This window comes from Oxyura jamaicensis, chromosome 31, assembly GCF_011077185.1.
Source record: "Oxyura jamaicensis isolate SHBP4307 breed ruddy duck chromosome 31, BPBGC_Ojam_1.0, whole genome shotgun sequence".
NCBI classification, from domain to species: domain Eukaryota; kingdom Metazoa; phylum Chordata; class Aves; order Anseriformes; family Anatidae; genus Oxyura; species Oxyura jamaicensis.
The window spans coordinates 98785-118156 of record NC_048922.1 but is presented as its reverse complement, the minus strand read 5'-3'; the positions used below and the strand labels follow the sequence as shown (position 1 = coordinate 118156).

The following is a 19372-nucleotide window of genomic DNA, read 5'->3' as shown; positions in this document are numbered from 1 at the left end:
GGGGGGGGGGGGGGGGGCAAATAGGCAAGGAGTGGGGTCATGGAACCAGGGGGGCAAAGGGGCAGGGAGTGGGGTAATGGGAACTGGGGGGTTGAGGGGCAGGGAATTGGGTAATGGGGGGACACAGGGGGCAGAGGGGCTAGGCACAGGGCAATGAGGAGCAGATGGGCTGGGATTGGGGGACTGCAGTGTAGCTGGGGGGCAGAGGGGCATGGAGGGGGGCAGTGGGGCAGGTGGGGGTCGGGTCAGAGGGGCAGTGGGGAGCAATGGGAAGGCAAGGAGGAAGGGAGTGGGGCAATGGGGGCTGGAGGAGTAGAGGGGCAGGGAGCTGGAAATGGGAACCGGGGGGGCAGAGGATCATAGCATGGGGCAATGAGCTCGGGGGCAGCAGCTGGGGACTGTGGGTGGCAGGGTTTATTGGGGGGGCGGGGGGGGAGCACAATCCATCCCTGGCAGCAGAAGGGGACAGGGGGCAATTTGGGGGCAGAGGGACATTCCCAGCTCCTCTTGCAGCATGGGGCCATGCCGGGCTCTGTCCCCAGCCCAGGGACAGGGACGGGCTGAGCTCTCGCCACCTGGCCCGGCTGCCCGCCGGCTATTTCGGTGCCCCCGCAGCTGTTGGTACCTCCGCCCCCGGCCACCCCCGCAGCCTGGCCACCACGCTCCCTCCCACGCACTGGGGACCTGGCCAGCAAAGGCCACCGCTTGTCCCTGTCCTCTGCATCCTCTGCATGCCACTGGGGCCGGAGACGTGCCGGTGGGGCTGAAATTTGTGGGGCTGGCACCAGCCCCTGAGGATGGTTCCTGGCAGGGCAGGAGGGCAATGCAGGGGGCCAGCCCCAAAACCACTGCTCCAGGGCAGGGGGGACACCCCCACCAGCAGCCTCCACTCCCCATACTGGGGACGGAGAGGGCAGGGTGAGTGATGGGGTTATGTGACCTTCTCCCGTCCGGCCACGTGCCAAGCGGGTCCTGTTAATGTGCTGTCAAGTATTAATTACCTCCCAGCGGGCCGGGGTCAGGGCAGCCGTAAGCAGCTGGGATGGGGGGGAAAAAGCAGGTGGGGAGGGAGAAACAACAGTCCCCATGGCAGGGGGCTTGGGGAGAGGCAGGGGTGTGGTCGTGGGAACTGGGGAGTGGGATGGATGAGGATGTGGGAAATGGGGAGAAGGAGGGAGCAGGCCACAGGAAATTGGGGAGAGGGAGGGATATGGACATGGGAATAAGGGGAAAGGGAGGGCTGCGGGTGTGGGAAAAGGGGGAAGGGGAGTGGTATGGAGAGGGGGAAAGGGTATGGATGTGGGAAAAGAGGGAGAGGAAGGGACATGGGAATGGGGGGATGGGGTAGATATGGTAATGGGAAAAGGGGGAGAGGGAGGGATACAGCCTGGGAACTGCGGCAGGAGGAGGGAGGCAGGCAAATCGCAGGGGCACAGGGCAGGAGCAGCTTTGGGGGTGCAGCTGTGGGGCAGGTTTGGTTTCGGGGCACTGAGCAGGCGCAGGGATGAGCCCAGCCTCACACCCCCTGCTCCCCCCACCTGGTGCCAGAGTGCCACCCCACCCCCAAATGCACAGAGTAGCACCCAGTGGCCCCCGGCATCTCCCGTGGGGCAAAGCCTGACTCGTGCCTGCTCCTCCTGCCCCTACAAGCGCTGGGTGCGCTGCGTCTCAGCGTTGCTTCCTTGGTAGGGCAAAAAGCAAGCATGCATGCACGCGTGTGTGCATGTGTGTGTGCACCACCAGCAGGGCTCTGCCAGCCCCGGCTCAAAATAGACCCTGGGAGCGCTCCTGCAGAGGGGCCCAGATGTGAGTCAGAGTGGTGGGACACGTTTGTGGGCAGGGGGTGCTGGGGATGGTGGCAGAGGGGGCTCCGTGCAGGGATGGTGTCAGCCTGGGGTCGGTGCCGCTCATCCTTGGGCCTTCAGCTTGGGCTGATCGCTACACCCACACCCCAAAACCTGTCCCCGGACTGTCCTGCCCCACGCCTGGGGGTCTAGTGCCCACTGCTTGCTCCCGCAGCTCCATAGGACCAGTGGGGCAAACCTCCATGGGAAGAGAGGGGCAAACCTCAGGGGGGAGTGTGGTGAGACACGGGGGAGGGGGCACAGAAGGGCCCAGACATGAGAGTGGGGAAACTGAGGCAGAGGAAGGATGAACAAGCAGCAAGTGGTGGCCAGGCTGGGGCTGTGGCTTTGCAGGGTGGTAGCAGTGGTTGGGGCCTGCTGCAAGCAGGGGACAGGGGAGTGAAGGTGTGGGGGGTGATGCTGTAGGTGTCCTGTGGGGGGGTTAGTGGCTTGGGGATGTCGAACAGCTGTGACGTTCATGCTGACATCAGCAGTGCACTGGTAGAGAGTGCAGGCTCCGTGCCATTTGTCCGTCCATCCATGCGCCGTCTGTCTGTCCCACACGCCACACTTTGTCCAGCCGTCCCTGCAAGCCGTCCTCCGCTCTGTCCATCCGTCCATCCCACACAGCTCCCTGTCCATCTGTCCCCCCCCCACACACTCTGCTCCTTCTTTCGGCTGTCCCTTCCAGCAGGGTGCTGTGCTGTCTGCCCACCCACCCACGCACCCAGACCCGTCTGTTCCCCCCGTGCCATGCCCCACGTCCGTCTGTCTGTCCATGCCCTCGGTGCTCTGTCCATCTGGCCATGCACCATGCTCCGTGTGCCCCTGCCCGCCGTGCTCTATCCCGTCTGCCCCCACCTGGACTGCCCTGTCTGTCTTTCCCTTCCGTACTCCGTTCCGTCCGTCAGTCCCCCCAATGCCTCTCTCCATCCTGTCCGTCTGTCCCCACGCAATGCCCTGTCTGTCCTGCCCCTGCCTATGTTTGGAGGTCGGCACATGTTGTGCCTGACACATGTTCCCAGACCGAGCGGGAGAGATTAGCGCGGGCCGGCGCTGCCCTGGGTCCAGCGGCGTCGGAGCGCACAGGAAAATCTGAGTCACGGCTCTGGGCTCCGGGGCGGCTGCGGGGCCAGTGGCACCACGCCGTGCCCCAGGGACAGCGCAGAGACACCGGTGAGCCTCGCGCCGCTCGGGCTGTCCCCGTGCAACCCCAGCGGACGCCAGCTTTCGCTTGGAGGCTTTCTTGCACAGCTCAGCCCCCAGGGCGAGGGGACAGGCGGGGGGGACAGGGTTCCTGCCCTGTGCACCCGGGGGTGGCTGTGACCCCCCTGCGGCTGTGCTGGTGCAGGGGTCTGCAGCCAGCAGGATGGGAGAAGGGTTGGGAGTGGGCAAAGGGCAGAGCCAGCACTGACCCACTGCCGTGGGGGGATGTGGGGTGGGATGTGGAGCTGTCCATGGGGGCAGAGCATCCCGGCTGGGCTGCGATGGGCTAACTGGGTTGGACTGGGCTAGGCTGCATTGGACTGGACTGGGCTGGAATGAGCTGGAGAGGATTAGACCTCACACTTCACTAGACTGAGCTGGGCTAGACTGGACTGGACTGGGCAGCAGTGGGCTGGATTGGGCTAACTGGGTTGGACTGGGTTAGACTGGGTTGGACCAGGCAGCACTGGGCTGGGAGAGCTCAACAGGACTGAAGAGGGCTGCTTCAGACCACACTGGTTTGGGCTGCAGTCAGCTGGACTAAGCTGGGCTGGACTGGGCAGCACCAGCTTGGTGTCCCCAGGCTTCCCCTGCATGTGATGGGGGGGGACACATCACACTGGTGTGGGGTGCTTTGGCTCCGCAGGGCCCATGGAGGAGTCAGAGGAGGATGGGGAGGACAACGAGGTGTTCCTGGAGCAGCTGATGGTGCGGACGGGCCAGGCCGTGCCGCAGCAGGAGCTGGAGGAGCAGTACACCGTGCTGGAGGAGCTGGGCAGTGGCACATATGGCCGCGTGGTGCTCACAGAGCCTCGGGACGGTGGTGAGGAGCTTTGGGGGGTTCCCTGCCTTGGTTCACCCCATGCCCACTTCATCTCTGACATCCCTCCGAGGCGCTGACCCTCTCCCTGCTTCTCAGGCTCGCCGGTGGTCCTCAAGCTGATGCTGAAGGAGCACACGGAGTGGAGGGCGTTCCTGCGGGAGTACTGCATCGCCCTGTGCCTCTCCGGCCATGCTGCCTGCATCCGGGCCCTGCCCGTCGCCTTTGAGAGTGCCACACACTTTGCCTTTGGGCAGGAGCTCGCTCCTGCTGGGGACCTGTGCACCCTCCTCACCCCGGGGGTGCGTGCTGTGCAGGGGCTCTGCCAAGGGCTGGGGGGGTCATGGGGGGGGGCACTGGGGAGGGAATAGGGAGGAGAATGTACTGGGGTGTCCTGGCAGAGTGTGCAGGGAGGGGGCAGGAACCCTAACCCTAACTCTAACCCTAACCCTAACCCGAACCCGAACCCTAACCCGAACCCGAACCCGAACCCGAACCCTAACCCTAACCAACCTCTTGCTGTGAACTGTGACAGAATTCGCAGCATGGGGATGTGTCTGGGGGCAGCTATGGGGTGAAGCCCATGCTGGTGGCAGCAGGCAGGGTGCTGGGGGCTGCAGCACCCTCTGTGGCAGGTGGTGACGGTGCTGCCGTTCCCACAGGAGGGCCTGGCGGAGGTGCTGGTGAAGCGCTGCGCCTCCCAGCTGGCAGAGGCTCTGGATTTCATGCACAGCCGGGCCCTGGTCCACCGGGATGTCAAGCTGGACAATGTGCTGCTCTTCGACCGTGAGTGCCGGCGGGTGAAGCTGGGTGACTTCGGGCTCACCCGCCTGCAGGGCTCTGCCGTTCGCGCCATGTCCAGCACCCTGCCCTATTCCCCACCAGAGCTCTGCCTGCTCCAGGGCTCAGACACGCTGGAGCTGGACTCCAGCCTCGATGTCTGGGCCTTCGCTGTTCTGCTCTTCTGCCTCTGCACCGGCTGCTTCCCTTGGGCTGTGGCTGCCAGCCCTGACCCTCAGTTTGAGGACTTCAGCACCTGGCAGAGCGCTGCGGAGGGGCGGGAGGCGCCTCCATCCTGGCAGGGCTTTGGCTATGGGGCGCAGGAGATGTTCCGTCGCCTGCTGAGGCTGGACCCCGACCGCCGGAGCCCAGCCATCGAGGTGCAGAAATACCTGTCACTGCCGTGGCTGACAGCACAGGACAGCAGAGCTCGGCTGGATGGTGGCGACAGGTGGGAGGCAGCAGCAGGAAGCCCCCAGGCCCCCATTACCCAGGGCTGTGCCCCAGCCGGTGGCTCAGGAGGGGGTGTGAGGGATGCTGCTGGTGCTGGGGAGCAGGGTGATGGCAGCTGCAGTAACAGGGACGGCGTACCCACACCGCCTGCTGGTACCCTTGCCCTGTGCCACTAGTCAGCATCTCCATCAGCCCCAGGGACAGGCAGCGAGGGGGGTCCTGAGGTCTGGGCCAGGGTCTTCTTGTGGGCTGGGGTGAAAACTGGGTCTGCATGCAGTACCCTTAGGGTCAGAGGCAGCAAGCAGTGCCAGAAAAGTGCTGCAGCGAAGGGAAGGAGAAGTGATGCTCGGGGCAGCATTTTTTTTTTTTTTTTGGGGGGGGGGGGGGGGCCCCCCCCCGCCAGTCCCATCTCAGCACCTCACCTGCTGTTAATGAACATCACTCACGATGACAAAATGCCTGATTAACAAATGTGCTAGGGTGGCAAGGAGAAGCCAGGGGAAAAGCAGCCGAAGGGTGACAGAGAAGTGGGAGGAGAGCAGTCAGTCAGAAATCATTAAGGCTGGTGCAAGGCCTTGGTAGGAGCAGCTGCAAAAACGTCTCAGTAACAGCAGGGGAACCCAGAAATGGGTCCAACCTCCCCTACTTGCACGTGTGTGTGAGGAGGCTGTCATGCCTGCTGTAATTAGTTGAGATGCCAAGCAGTCTCCTTGGGGTTAATGAGCCGAAGAAGCAAGCATGAGCCCTCCAGGCACACAGCTGGGCTGGGAGGAGCCGCAGGGCGAATTTAGTGCTTGACAGAAACCTGATCAACGTGGGATTCAGCTCCCTCTGAGCTATGCAAGGCTCTGCCACAGGCAGGATATTCTGCACCACGATGACTGGGTAATACACATGTCTGAAGAGAGCAGAGAGAGCGAGCTGGGATGGCACTGGATGGGGAGGAGGCAGGGGGTGGGGTAGTGTTAGGAGAAGGGGCATCAGCAGCTTGAAGGGTTGCAGATGTCAGCAGAGGGGTTCCAGAGGTGAAGCCGCTGAGGTAGCAGCTTTAAAATAAACAGGGGTAGATTTAGATTAGATCTTAGAAAGAAATTCTTCGTGATGACAGTTGTCCAGGTCATGCAGAGAAGCTGTGGATGCCCCATCCCTGGAAGTGTTCAAGGTCAGCTTGGACTGGGCTTTGGGCAACCTGGTCTGGTGGGAGATGTCCTGGGCACCTGGAAGGAGATGGTCTTTAAGGTCCCTCCCAGCCCAAACCGTTCTTTGGTTCTGTGATCTTGTGCCAAGTGAGAGGAGCCCCACTGCACAGTGGAAGGAGAGGTGGAAATCATCTGAGACGCTGAAGGTTAATAAAATTCTCTGTTGGTTTGCCTTTTTATAACTGTGTTTTCCCATGAGCCCTGAATCTCCTCTGGGTGCCACGCTTGCAGAGCGAGGTATTGGAAGGGTATTGGACTCACAGGATGAGGGAGAGCAGACCCTTGTCTGATCGGAGCTGGATGAGAAACCTCCCCCTGCCCCTGAAGTGCCCCTGCACCATAGAAATGAGGTCCTAAGGCAGGAGAGAGGAGACTCGGGGAGAAATAGTAAAGACCTCAGAAACACCAACATACAAGGTTGTCTCAGTCTCTCCCAGCTGCATCCAAACCAGTGCCACAAAGAAGGCATGAAGGCTGTTAAGTCATTGGAGACTCCTCAACAAGAGGCACCGAGGCTCCCTTTTGCCATCCGGACAATCTCTCCAGAGAGAATTTCTGCTTGCCTGGGCCAGTATTCATTATATTAGGGCTAACAATTCTCTTGGGTGCCAAAGACCACCACCCCTTCCTAGATTTTCAAGTAGCAAGATGATGCTCTGACAAAGAAATTCTGAAATATCTAAAAGAATTTTATGTCCCTTGGAAAAATATTGAAGGGATTGGGAGCACAAGTAGTATTCTCCTTTGGCCTCCCAGTTGGTGACTGGGACCCAGGAAGAAGGAGACAAATGGGACAAGTGAAGAGGCTGAGAGGCTGGTGGCACACCCAAGGGTTTGGGTTCTGTGACATTGAATGCGTTTCTGAGGGACCAGGTGTGCTGATGATGGGGCACAGATGTCCAGGTGGGGCAAGAATGTTGTTGGCGGTAAGCTGGCTGGGCTGAGAGTTTGTGGGTAAGAATTATGGACCACACCAATAAAGGACACCTTGTGGTCGGGGTCTGCTCCAGGCTGCCTGACCAAGAGCAGCCTGTGGATGAGGCCTTCTTGCTTCAGCTACAAGAAGCATCATGCTCACACGCTGTCATCCTGATGGGGGACTTCCAGTACCCGGTGTCTGCTGGAAAAGGAGCTGAGCAGAGCTGGCAGCTCCTTAAGGATGTTTCCCTTAGAGCACAAGGACTTAGAGCCCATCTCCCAGGGTAAGAAAGCACCCAAGACCTGATGACATGCATCTCAGCATCCTGAGGGAACTGGCTGATGGAGTCGCCAAGCCTCTCTTCATAATATTTAAAGTCCTGGCAGTCAGACAAAGCCCCCAGTGACTGGAAAAAGAGAAATAGCACTCCTATTTTTTAAAAGGGGTAGAAAGGGGAGCCCAGGGAAGAACAGACTGGTCAGCCTCACCTCTGTGCCAGGAAAGATCATGGAAAAGATCCTCCTGGAAGCAAAGTCAAGGCACAGGCAAGACAAGGACGAGACAGCCAGCACAGCTTCACCAAGGGCAAATCATGCCTGACCAACTTGGTGGCCTATGATGGAGTGACTTCATCAGTCGACAATGGAAAACCAGCTGATGTCACCAACTTGGACTTCTGCAAGGCCTTTGACATGGTCCCACATGACATCCTGATCTCCACATTGGAGAGAAATGGATTAGACACTAGGAAGAAAGTCTTCACTCAGAGGGTAGAAGGGCACTGGCACAGGTTGCGCAGAGAAGCTGTGGATGCCCCATCCCTGGAGGTGTTCAGGACCAGGTTAGATGAGGCCCTGAGCAACCTGATATACACTGGGTGGCATCTCTGCCTAAGGTCCCTTCCAGCTTGAGACTTTCTATATTTTATGGTTTCACCCTCTCTTGGCATCACCACTCCTCCCAATGCCCTACATGTGTACTTTTTGGCATCTGTCCTTGGGTTAGGCAGATCCCGAGCAAAGCTCAAACCCCACAGGGGTTTGGGCCCCAGCCCTCTGTGGGAGCAGGACAGGCTGGAGTGATGAAGGGGGTGGGAGAGACACAGAGAATGTGGATGTGGTGCCTGGCAGCTGGGACTCACCCCAAGAGCCTGACACTGGCAGCTGAAATGCATACAGATGCTTTTCAGTTATAGCTGTCTCTCCTAAATCCCAGCCCGGGGACTGTGGACCTGGAGGCAGCAAAGCTGGGCTGGACGGTGGTGAACCCTGCAGCCAGGGGTGGAAAACTCCCTCATCCCAGAGGAACCAGCTCGGTCCCACATTTCGGCTCCATCAAACTGCTGATGAAGCTGAAATTGAGCTGCATTGAGGTGGGATTTTCACCACTGTAACTCTTGGCATCCAAATTGTGGTGACGTGCCCATGAGCTCTCTGCAGCTGAGGGGGTAGGGTGGGATCCTGGGGTCACCAAATTCCTCCAGAGCAGCCTGGCTTTCACGGTGCTGAAGCCTCCCCAGGCAGCACCTGCAGGCTCACCACAGCAACATTCGGTGGACAACGCACTGGGTGGTATTTGCAACAAATATTGGGTGATATTTGCAACGGCAGCTGCATCTATGGTGCCAGGATGGAGGAAACCTCCTGGTCCACCAATCTCAGTTCTAGGGTACCACGAATAAGAAAACATGCTGGGTCTCAAGGTCAATGGGATTTTTATTGACAGTTCTGTCTCCAGCCCCAGTGTCACAGTGACAGGGCTGTGGGGGATATGCTGCAAAACCCAGGGCCAGTGGCTGCCAAAACAGTTCACCATGCTATGGAGAAACAATGTGCTTTGGATATGGATGTGTTCTGGATTTGTACACCAATATGCACAGCTTGTTACAGCTGGGTATATTCAGCAGACACACTAGCAGCAAAACCCGAGACCCCCATTTAGATGTAACCCTCAAGGACCATCTATGCCATTGTGGGTTACAGCACGTCCTGCAGGAAGCTTTCCCATTGTAGTGGGTTTATGTGGCAAGGTTTTGGTAGCAGGGGGCCATAGGGGTGGCTTCTGTGAGAAGGATCTAGATGCTGCCCCATGTTTGGTAAGGGCCCCACTGCTGACCAGAGCTGAGCCAGTAAGTGATGTTGTTTTGCGCCTCTGTGAGAGCATATTTAAGACAGGAAAACCTGTCTTAAATAAACCGCCACACAGCAGCTGGGAGAGTGAGAGGAGTGAGGAACAGCTTTGCAGGTACCAAGGTCAGTGAAGAAGGAGGGGGAGAGGGGCTCCAGGCGCCGGAGCAGAAGTCCCCTGCGGCCTATGGTGAAGCCTATGGTGAGGCCTATGGTGAAGCAGGATGTCACCCTGTAGCCCATGGAGTACCACAGTGGAGCAGGGTTCCATGCTGCAGCCCGTGGAGGAGACCACGGTGGAGCAGGTGGGCCTACACCGACGGAGGCTGTGGCCTGTGCAAGACCCCTGCTGGAGCAGATTCCGGGCCGGACCTGCAGCCCGTGGAGAGGAGCCCACGCAGGAGCAGATGACCTGGCGGGAGCTGTTGCCCGTGGGGGACCCGGGTTGGAGCAGTTTGCTCCTGAGGGATGGACCCCATAGTACGGACCCATATCTGGAGCAGTTCTTGAAGAGCTGCTGCCTGTGGGAAGCCCACGCTGGATCAGTTCAGCAAGGACTGCATCCCGTGGGAGGGACCCCACAGCACAGGGGATGAGAGTGACCGAGAAGAAGCGGCAGAGAAGAAGTGCTATAGACTGACCATAACCCCCATTCTCCCGTTCCCCTGCACCGCTCAGGGGGAGGAGGTGGAAGAGGGTGGATGGGGAGGAAGGTGCTTTTGGTTTCTTTCCTTTGTTTCTCACTTCTCTAGCTTGTTACTAATAATCAATAAATCTTATTATCTCCCTATGCTGAGTCTGTTTTTCCCGTCACGGTAATTACTGCGTGATCTCCTTGTCCTTATCTCAACCCTTGAGCCCTTTTCATCGTATTTTCTCCCTGTTCCTCTTTGAGGAGGGGGAGTGAGAGAGTGGTTGTGGTGGAGCTTGGCTGCCCACCCAGGTAAAACCACCACACACATTTATGTCAGACACGGGATTACTGCTAATTGGTCTTTCAGGATGGACTTTAATAGTGGGAGAAGAAAGACAGGAATACAACTACAGCATGCACCAGCACGGGTGGCGAGATGCAGCTAGCAGGCTCTAGAGGGTCTCAGGGGTTCATCCAGGGAGTGCATTACCTATAAGTCTTGGGTGCTTGAGGATAGAAAACCTTGCACCATCTGCTTTGGTCCGAAGCTGGTGCAGTTTATATTCTTGAGAATAATAGTGGGTTACCGCAAAATCCTAAAGTTACGTTAAGGATCTGGTAGTTCAGTTCTTTGGGATTGCTTTATGGGAAACTACTACTTGCTGCATTGAAATTGATAATACTTTGACAGGATTGTAGTTGGTTTTCAGATTCTGACAAGCTCCCTCAAACTCAGCTGTGAGCCCAACCTGAATTAAAAGCAAAGCACCTCATCAGTGACATGTAATCATGAGTGGATTTATTATTTATATATTTATTAAATGTTTATTTTAACTTTGGTTTAATATTATGTTTTAGTCATTCAAGAGGAAATTGGATGAAGGCAGTGTCTTTTCACTCTGTTTCTCTCTGCATCCTGCAGACTCCTTCAAGAGGCATGATGTCCCAAGAGGTGGGAAGGGTCCCTGGTGTTTGGTTTTGGGGGGTTGGACTGGATCATCTTTAAGGTCCCTTCCAAACCCAACTTTTCTTGGATTCTACAGTGTGCCTTCCCTTGTGCTTGCCTCCACTGACGACTTCTTGCAAACAAGCAGTCTTCTGGCTGAGGCTCTGAGCTCTTGCAAAAAGGCTGTGTGTTCCTAGCCCTGTGAGATTAGAATTACAGAATAAATCACAGAATGGTTTGGGTTGAAGATCATCTCATTACAACCCCCCTTCCACAGGCAGGGACACCTTCCTCTAGACCAGGTTGCTCAAAGCCCCATCCAACCTTGCCTTGAACACTTCCAGGGATGGCACATCCATAGCTTCTCTGGGCAACCTGTTCCAGTGCCTCACCACCCTCACAGGAGAAAAAAAATCTTCTTAAAATCTAATCTAAATCTATCCTCTTTTAGTTTAAAGCCATTCCTCTTTGTCCTATCACTACACTCCCTGAGAAAAAGTCTCTCCCCAGCCTTCCTGTAGGCCCCTTTAGGTACTGGAAGGCTGCTTTAAGGTATCCCCAGAGCCTTCTCTTCTCCAGGCTGAACAACCCCCACTCTCTCAGCCTGTCTTCACAGGAGAGGTGCTCCAGCCCCTCGATCATTTCTGTGGGCCTCCTCTGGACTTGTTCTAATAGGTCCGTGTTCTTCTTGTGCTGGGGGCCTCAGTACTGAACACAGAGCTCCAGGTGGGGTCTCATGAGAGCTGAGTAGAGGAGGAGAATCCCCTCCCTCGCCCTGCTGGCCATTATTCTTTTGATGCAGCCTAGGATATGGTTGGCTCTATGGGCTACAAGCTCACATTTCCAACTCATGTTTGAGCTTCTTGTCATCCAGCACCCCCAGGTCCTTCTCCTCAGGGCTGCTTTCAAGCCATTCTCTGCCTGTAGTTGTGCTTGGGATTGACCTGACACAGGTGCAGGACCTTGCACTTGGTTACAAGTTTTTTGTACTTGCACTTGTTCACAATCTTAGGCTTTGCAGCTCATTTGAGCAAGGCACTGAGATGAGAGGACTTGGTAAGAGGTTTGATGAAATACAGATAATCCTTGGAGCTACTCAAAGGCCTTTTGTAAGCAGTGATATCATTTCCTTGGAGTCATGTTGAATGTTTCTTTTTGCAGTGTCCACAGAAGAAGGATTCATCATACCAAGTAAAGCTTTATTTATTTATTTATTCAGATCCATTTGAACTGTTTCCACTGGATTTGTTTGAGCAGCCCTAATCTGACTGAGCTAGGATCTGCCCGGCTCAAGTTTGGTGGTGGTGTCTGCTTTTGGAAAGTCTGAACTTTCATATAACTTTAAGATATTTTAATGACCCCAATATTACTGAAAGCCACAAAGGAGCTGTTCTACTCTCTCTTCAAATTACTGTCTTCTTCCTTTTTCTTCAGACTGCAGGCTATGAGAGCACATGAAAAATAGCTGACAAATTTCCCCCGGAAATCAGGGAATCTTCTTTCCCTGAAGAAGAAAAGAAACCAAAAGTATGGACTGAAGTAACAATTTTTGATAACGAAACTGCTGATTTCTGGTAGAGGTCTGTACCTTTTCTTTATTTTCATTGCTGGTGGATGCTTAGAGCCCAGATTACAGTGAGAGGCATGGAATAATAGGCTGCACCTTCTGTGCCTCTACCCCCTTCTGGTAAATGTTGAGGGGCTTATTTTAGAGCAATGCCCTAGGAGAGCTCAGCACCACCAATTGCAGTTGATAGTGCTGAGGTGCATTTTTCCCTTGCATTCTCTTCACTAGAAAATAACTCTTCTATTTTATCAGTTTAATTGTGCAGAAAGGAGGAAAAATATAGGGAATTGTTTAAGAGCTTTGCGAATAACAAATGCTGCCTTATACTGTGGGAGACCGGGTGTTGCTGTATCTGTTGGACCGTGTCGTAATTTGTTGAGAAAAGTAATACAGTGAACAACTGTACAAATGTTGCCAAGCTGTGCTGAAACTTCATTTCTTTTCTCTTTAAAGTTGGGAAGTCTGAGTTCTCTTTCTCAGTTCCTTATGAACATCACATTTATAGAATTTTGAAATGGTGTGGGGTGGAAGAGACCTTAAAGATAATGTAGTTCCAGTGCCCTGCCATGGAAAGGAACACCTCCCACTAGACGAGGTTGCTCAAAGCCCCATCAAACCTGGCCTTAAACACTTCCATGGATGGGGCATCCACAGTGGAACAACTGGGCAACTTATTCCCATGTCTCATCACTTACATCATTTTTTTTCCTTATATTTCATCTAAATCTACCCTCTTTAAGTTTAAAACCATGGCCCCTTGTCATATCACTACATCCCCTGACAAAGAGTCCCTCCCCAGCTTTCTTGTACCCCCCTTTGGGTACTGGAAGGCTGCTCTAAGGTCTCCCCAGAGCCTTCTCTTCTCCAGGCTGAACAACCCCGGCTCCCTCAGCCTGTCTTCGTAGGAGAGGTGCTCCCTTGATCATCTTCATGGCACTCCTCTGGACCTGGTCCAACATGTCCATGTCCTTCCTATGTTGGGGACCCCAGTGCTCCAGATGGGTCTCATGAGAGTGGAGCAGAGGGTGAGAACCACCTTCCTCAACCTGCTGCTGGGCTCCTTTTGATAAAGTCCAGGAAACAATTGGCTTTCTGGGCTGCAAGAATACTCTGCTGGCTCATGGTTAAGTATTTCACCCACCGACACCCCAAAGTCCTTCTCCACAGGGCTGCTCTCAGTCCATTCATCCCCCAGTCTGCAGAATGTGTTAGAGTTGAATGCACGGTGGTGGCAAACTTTGGTATGCAAAACCAGTGGCAATATCCAATAATCTGTTCCCCAAAAGGCAACTTCTCATAAGCTAAGGACTGAGGAAAGTATGGCAATACCTGATTTCCAACAAGATGTGTCTCCAAGGCAATCACAGTGAAGCCTCAGAGAGCTTATACTATGCTCTTCTGTAGCTGGTCAAGCTGCACCACATCTTGAGCAGGCCAACATGCAATAAACCTTGGGTAACCAGTCATGCACACAGTCCTGAGTCTTCATGTTTTGGGGTCAACCACCAGACTGCATTTCTTTTTACAAAGCTATTGAGTGGTTGGTCAGTTATAATAAAACCCAAAATACATGTCCTCTAAAACCTCAGTGTCACTAGCACATGTAACTCCTTTATAAAGGATGAGCAACTACTGGATTGTTGTAGTTCTTCAGTGAGGGCTGTTTTTCGTGTATCTTTCCATCTGACTACCAAAAAGATTCCTTGCTGACCGTGTCCCTGGTTCTTCTCCTCCAGGAGCCCTCCCTGTCTCAAGGGACTGACTGCAGGTGTGCAGTAACCTTACCCACAGCTCGGTTCACAAGTTTGCAGCGAGGCCACTTCTGAAGACATCCATCCGTAGGCTGCTCAACAGTGACCTCCTCTGGTAATTTTAATATTTCTAGCTATTTAGCCAATTCAGCATGAAGCCATACAGGAGCACTGTACAAGGGTGAGAGTTGACAGTGATGTAGGTTCAGATATCTCCGTGGGAACCCCCAGGGTCACCTCCTTGGCTTTCTTAAATCACCCAGTGTCACCTCCATCCCCTAATGCAGATCCAACAGGAGTACATGGAGATAACGAAGGAAACATGTCCAGCTGCAGCAAAACAAGAGTTGGCAGCTCATTTAAGTGATTTGGAGGCAGGCATTTATTTCATTTTCCATCACCTTTTACACTCAGTAGTGACTGAGGGTGCTCCCTAGTTTCCCCATTTAATTCCCCCCTTTTGCACAGAGACAAGCTCGCTCTTTTCCAGTCCAAGTACTCCCCTGGTTTTTATCTTTTTGTGATGCATAGTGGTAAATCTGCTAGCAGGTGTTGGAGACCCTCTTGGAAAGCCATGCCTTCAAAGCCCATCTTAATGGCTAAGACTAATGAGTTTATCACTCCCTCCGTTCCTTTTACTGTTACCCACAAACCATTCCCCAGGGCGATGGTTTGGTGGAAGGGGGCTGTCAGACACCCAGGACTGCAGATACTGGTCTCTCCAACTCAGCCACAGTAGCAGCCCGGCCATTTTCAGGCTGGCAGGTGAACTCCACAGCCCCCCACACTGCAGGCAACCCCAGAGAAAACAGCCAAAGAGTGGAAGACGATCAGAGAAGAAGAGCAGATTGTGTTGCATTGCCACATCAAGTTGCAGTCCTGCTATGGGTGAGGAGATCTAGGATTTCACCAAAAAGTGGCAGCCACCCCAAGAGCTTGCACTGAGACACCCCAAGCAGGAGGCAGGAGCTCAGAGCAGAGCTTTGGCAGGAGGAAGGTGCTGAAGCACTTCACCATCTCTCCGACCCTCTCACCGAGGAAGGTGGTGGGGAATCAACTAGATCTGAGCCACGACTGCCTAATTCCTGTGATGGGATGACGATAAACCAGTTACATTATGATTAAGATTGCTGAAATTTCAATTAAACTAACATAAACTCTGCTGAGAAGGGATGTTGTTCTGGTTGCCAATACTGAAATATTTGTGCCAAGCACACAACATGACACCCTGAATGCCAAAGGATTAAAAAAGACACGTAGGAAGCTGTAGCTGAAGGAACCTTTAGTCAAATGGAGGAAAGCGAAGTAAAACCTCGGCCTCACCTCATGTGCTGCTGGAGCCGCTGATCAATTTCGGCAGCTTTTGTGATCCTCTAGAGACCTCTACAGTCCAGAACAGGGAACTTCTGCAGTGATCAGCCTGGATCCGTGCGTGGCCGAGACCGAGACCTTGAGGCAAGCAGTTGCTGAATCTCAGCACAAAGCCTCTTGACTAATCCCTTCCTAGGGAGGAACAGCAGGGGAGAACCAAACATATGAATATTCCTTTAATCGTCAGCCGCAAAATGCTTTCTTGTCCTGTTCCTTTCACCTGCAGGGGAGCTATTGGGTGTCAGCTGCTGGATGGGGGTGACACTGGGTGATTTAAGTCATGATGGGATGGCCAGAGAGTGTGAAGGAGGTGATCCTGGGGAGATACCTGTGGCCATAGCTGTAACACTGCTTGCTCTGCTTGTCTCGCACCGGCACAGTCAGTGTGGGGACAAGGACCAAAGGCTGCTAGGCAGGGCTGGGGAGTAATGCCAGAAGCCCAGGGCCCTGGCTGTTAAAATTTCTTGTATGAAAAGCAAATGGAGGAGCATTAAATATAAAAGGCTAGGAATGTAGACCCTGTTATTAGTGCAGGGTTATATCTCCTTGAAGGGAAAAAACATGCTCAAAAGGTGGTAAATTTTTCCACCCATAGAGACTGAAGACTGTTTTTTACTCACCAGCCACTTCTAGCAGGGAATGGGTATTCCTTTGCAATTCCTTCCCCTCCTACACCCAAAGCTGGAAGAGGACCAAAAGCTGCCCTGACGCAGTCCCAGGAGGTCATGCATTAGTCAGATGACTTCCACAACACTATGCTTAGACATTTTGTCCTCAAGCTTTAGTTTTCCTGCCCATAAACGTAACAGCCTTTCCTATGCTGAACAACCAGACTTCAACTGGGCCGACGGGGGACAGAAGTTTCCATTCTTAAACTTAAAAAGTATCTTGCCACTCATCTAACATAAAAATCCTGCAGAGTGAATTGCAACAGCATCCCCAGACAGTAATCTGTCCATACAATGTACTACCCCTGCCCAGCATTAACTCTGAAATTAACAATTTTAGATGATAAGCATCTCTGTTTTGATCAATATTACATAGGCGGAGCCATTTGTAGAAGATTCTCACTCATAATCACAGAATCACAGAATTGTAGAGGTTGGAAGGGACCTCCAGAGATCGATCATCAGGTCCAACCCCCAAATCCTGATTCTGCTTTTCCCCATCTCAGGCAGCTCACTGTTCATGCCAGTGATCTTACCCAAACCTCTGTGTTTACTTGTGAATAAATTTCTGCAAACAAGAGAGCACCTGGGGTGAGTCTTTTTTGAGGTGCCTTGCACTGCCCATCAAAGTAATGCAAATTGTGGGGTCCTCCTTTTGTCCATCTGTGCTCACACAATGCACAGTCCTTCTCTCTGGGATTTAATCAACCTTCAGAGGCACTCTACCCCATCTGGGGACCTCTGCCCCCATCAGGAACCAAAGTCTCTAAGATGAGTCCCTTTACCCCACTCCAACTTCTTCACATCCTGCACCAAGGTGAAGAAAGACAGGGTCCCGGAGTCCAGGGTCACCCAAGCATCTCACAGGGACAACCGAGCTCCATCAACAGACTGTCTTCTGAGGGAAGCAACTCTGACTCCAGGCCCCAGAGCCCGTGGCTGACCCCGAGCACCGACTCTGGGCCCCACACACCGCAGTTGAACCCAAGCGCCTACTCCATGCCCCAGACCCCATGGCTCACCCCAAACGCCAACTCCAGACCCCAGAGCCCGCAGCTGACCCCGAGCACTGATGGAGCCCCAGACACCGCAGTTGACCCTGAGTGCTGACTCCAGGCTCCAGACACCAGAGGTTGGTAGAGACCTGACCCTGAGGTTGGACGATTGGAACCAGAGGTTGGACGGCTGACCCTGAGTGCCAGCTCCAGCTCCCACACACCACGGCTGACCCTGAATGCCGACTCCGTGCCTCAGAACCCAAGTCTGACCCTGAGTGCCAACTCTGGGCCCCACACAGTGCTGTTGACCCTGAGCGCCGACTCCAGAGCTCAGAGCCCGCACATGACCTCGAATGCTGACTCCATGCCCCAGGCCCCGCTGCTCATCCTGAGTGCTGACTCTGGGCCCAGAGCCCACGGCTGACCCAGATCTCATCCCCAGAGCTGGTCCCAAGATCTGGTATCTAGATCTGGTCCCCTTACATCTTCTCTTGGTGCAGGTCCCCTTACATCTTCTCTTGGAAAAGGTTCTTGGCCAGATAAACTGGAAAGAGCGGACTCTCTTCTTCAGCAGACCTTTACACAAAATGTCCAGGAGGATTTGGGAGCTTCTTGATAACATCTTGATGGCATGGAAGACTGAGGAGCCAATGAGATGAGATGCCCTGCAGGACCTCATATTATAAACCAAGATGAGATGGTTAGGGGTGTAAAAGGCAGGGATGAGACAGTAGAGTTGAGGCTGCTGAGAGAGGAGAACAAGGCAAAGCAGAGGCCTTGAGGTGAGCAGACATGGGTCTGCTGGTGGACCTGCTTGGAGGAATCCCATGGGATATGGCCCTGCAGAGAGCAGTGGCATAAGGAGCAGTTAGTGCTTGAGAATCTCATCTTTGAATCCAAGTGCAGTCCACCCAGACACAAATGAAGTCAAGAAAAGGTAACAGGAGCCTGTCATGGATGAGAAAGGAGCTCCTAAATAAAACCAGACAGGAGAAGGAAGCAGTTAAATCTTTGCATCTGGGTGCCTTCCATTATCATTGATGCTGAAAGAGATTCAGTGATTCTACATGGGAGATTCCTATTTGAATTTATCTGCTCAGCAAATATGAGGGGTCTTGGGGCCTGGTCCTGGCTTTATACAGGGTCCAAGATCAGCTGCTGGAAGATTCCATGTTGCATGTGTGTCTGTGTAGGTATATACTTTCCTGCAAAATACCCTAGCAGACAACAAGCCCAACATTCATTCACTCTGGTCCTGCTTTTGATTGCTTTGTAGTGTCATTGGGTGTTTCAGAGATGGTTCTCATGGTAATTCCTGCCTGGGTCAGAAACTCCTCCAAACGAGTACCTCTTTTAGCGCCTGTACTGTCCTGACAGTCCTCATGTTGAGGAATCCTCATGTTGCCCCTGTGAGCAATACCATGATCAGGATGAGCCATCTGCACCCAGCCATGAACAGGTGACAAAATGGAGCTTCAGGGCAGGGGGAATTGACCTTGGGAATCTCCAGCCTTCAGCCAACAGAACCCCCCTGAAGTTGGCAAAGAGACGTGGCCAGTGCTGCACATGCAGCAGAATTCCTGCATCCATCAGGGCAGGGTTGGATGTGAGCAGCTGAGGGGGGACCCTGAGGAGAAGGCCTGGGTGCTATGAGGACACCATAGGAGTCAGTGGGACATGCTGACAGGAATCAAGGCCCTTACGAGGTGCACTAGAGGCAGCGTGAGCCACCCAGGTCACTAGAATTACCATCCCCATTGACTCAGTGCTGCCATGGCTATTTCTGGAGCAGTGTGGCACAGGCTGAGGGCTTCTTTGGCCCTGTGTCATGCAGGCTCTGGGCAGTAGAGAAGTATGCTGAGACTGCTTGGGGGGTGGTTGCAGTGATGGTGGAGTTTTTCCTCCTAGTAGGAAAGAAGCAGAGAAAGAAAATGTCACAAAATTCAGGCTTGGGCGCGATGAGATGGAGGCTGAAGTGAAATCTTACTCAACGAGCAGAGCTGTGGTGCAAGAGATCACCCAAAGGCTGTTTGAATCAGTCCTTGGCTTTGTGTTTCACGGATTACTGAGGGCAGATGGAGAGACATCAG

At 53.9% G+C, this 19372-nt stretch overlaps 1 protein-coding gene and 1 long non-coding RNA gene across 9 annotated transcripts in view; both read left to right on the top strand.

The window, feature by feature from the left end:
* Window positions 1–632: 632 nt before the first annotated feature.
* LOC118155483 (uncharacterized serine/threonine-protein kinase SBK3-like) lies at window positions 633–14462 on the top strand. 8 transcript variants are annotated; one of them, XR_004745897.1, is made up of 6 exons: window positions 633–918; window positions 3697–3873; window positions 3970–4172; window positions 4533–5030; window positions 13363–13519; window positions 14231–14462. XR_004745897.1 is itself a non-coding variant. In XM_035308781.1 (5 exons), exons 1-5 carry the CDS (start codon window positions 798–800, stop codon window positions 14318–14320), a joined length of 1089 nt encoding a protein of 362 aa, XP_035164672.1. In that variant the 5' UTR covers window positions 633–797; the 3' UTR covers window positions 14321–14462. The 8 variants fall into 8 exon arrangements, 6 of the variants coding, with proteins under 6 accessions (XP_035164672.1, XP_035164673.1, XP_035164674.1 ...); XR_004745896.1 differs by having other exon boundaries at window positions 14141–14462; XM_035308781.1 differs by lacking the exon at window positions 13363–13519.
* A 443-nt stretch (window positions 14463–14905) lies between these two features.
* The window catches only part of LOC118155484, a 22698-nt gene continuing 18231 nt past the window's right edge, over window positions 14906–19372 (top strand). Inside the window, exons 1-2 of the long non-coding RNA XR_004745898.1 lie at window positions 14906–14915; window positions 16915–16925. This is a non-coding gene — a long non-coding RNA (uncharacterized LOC118155484). The remainder of the gene's footprint in view (window positions 14916–16914; window positions 16926–19372) is intronic.

What these genes read in the sequence shown, in the direction of transcription:
- LOC118155483 (XM_035308778.1), top strand. Translation starts at nt 798, where the DNA reads ATGGTTCCTGGCAGGGCAGGAGGGCAATGCAGGGGGCCAGCCCCAAAA. An exon ending in CACAGAGCCTCGGGACGGTG is followed by an intron (nt 3,874 to 3,969) that starts GTGAGGAGCTTT and finishes CCTGCTTCTCAG; the next exon opens with GCTCGCCGGTGGTCCTCAAG. An exon ending in GCACCCTCCTCACCCCGGGG is followed by an intron (nt 4,173 to 4,532) that starts GTGCGTGCTGTG and finishes CCGTTCCCACAG; the next exon opens with GAGGGCCTGGCGGAGGTGCT.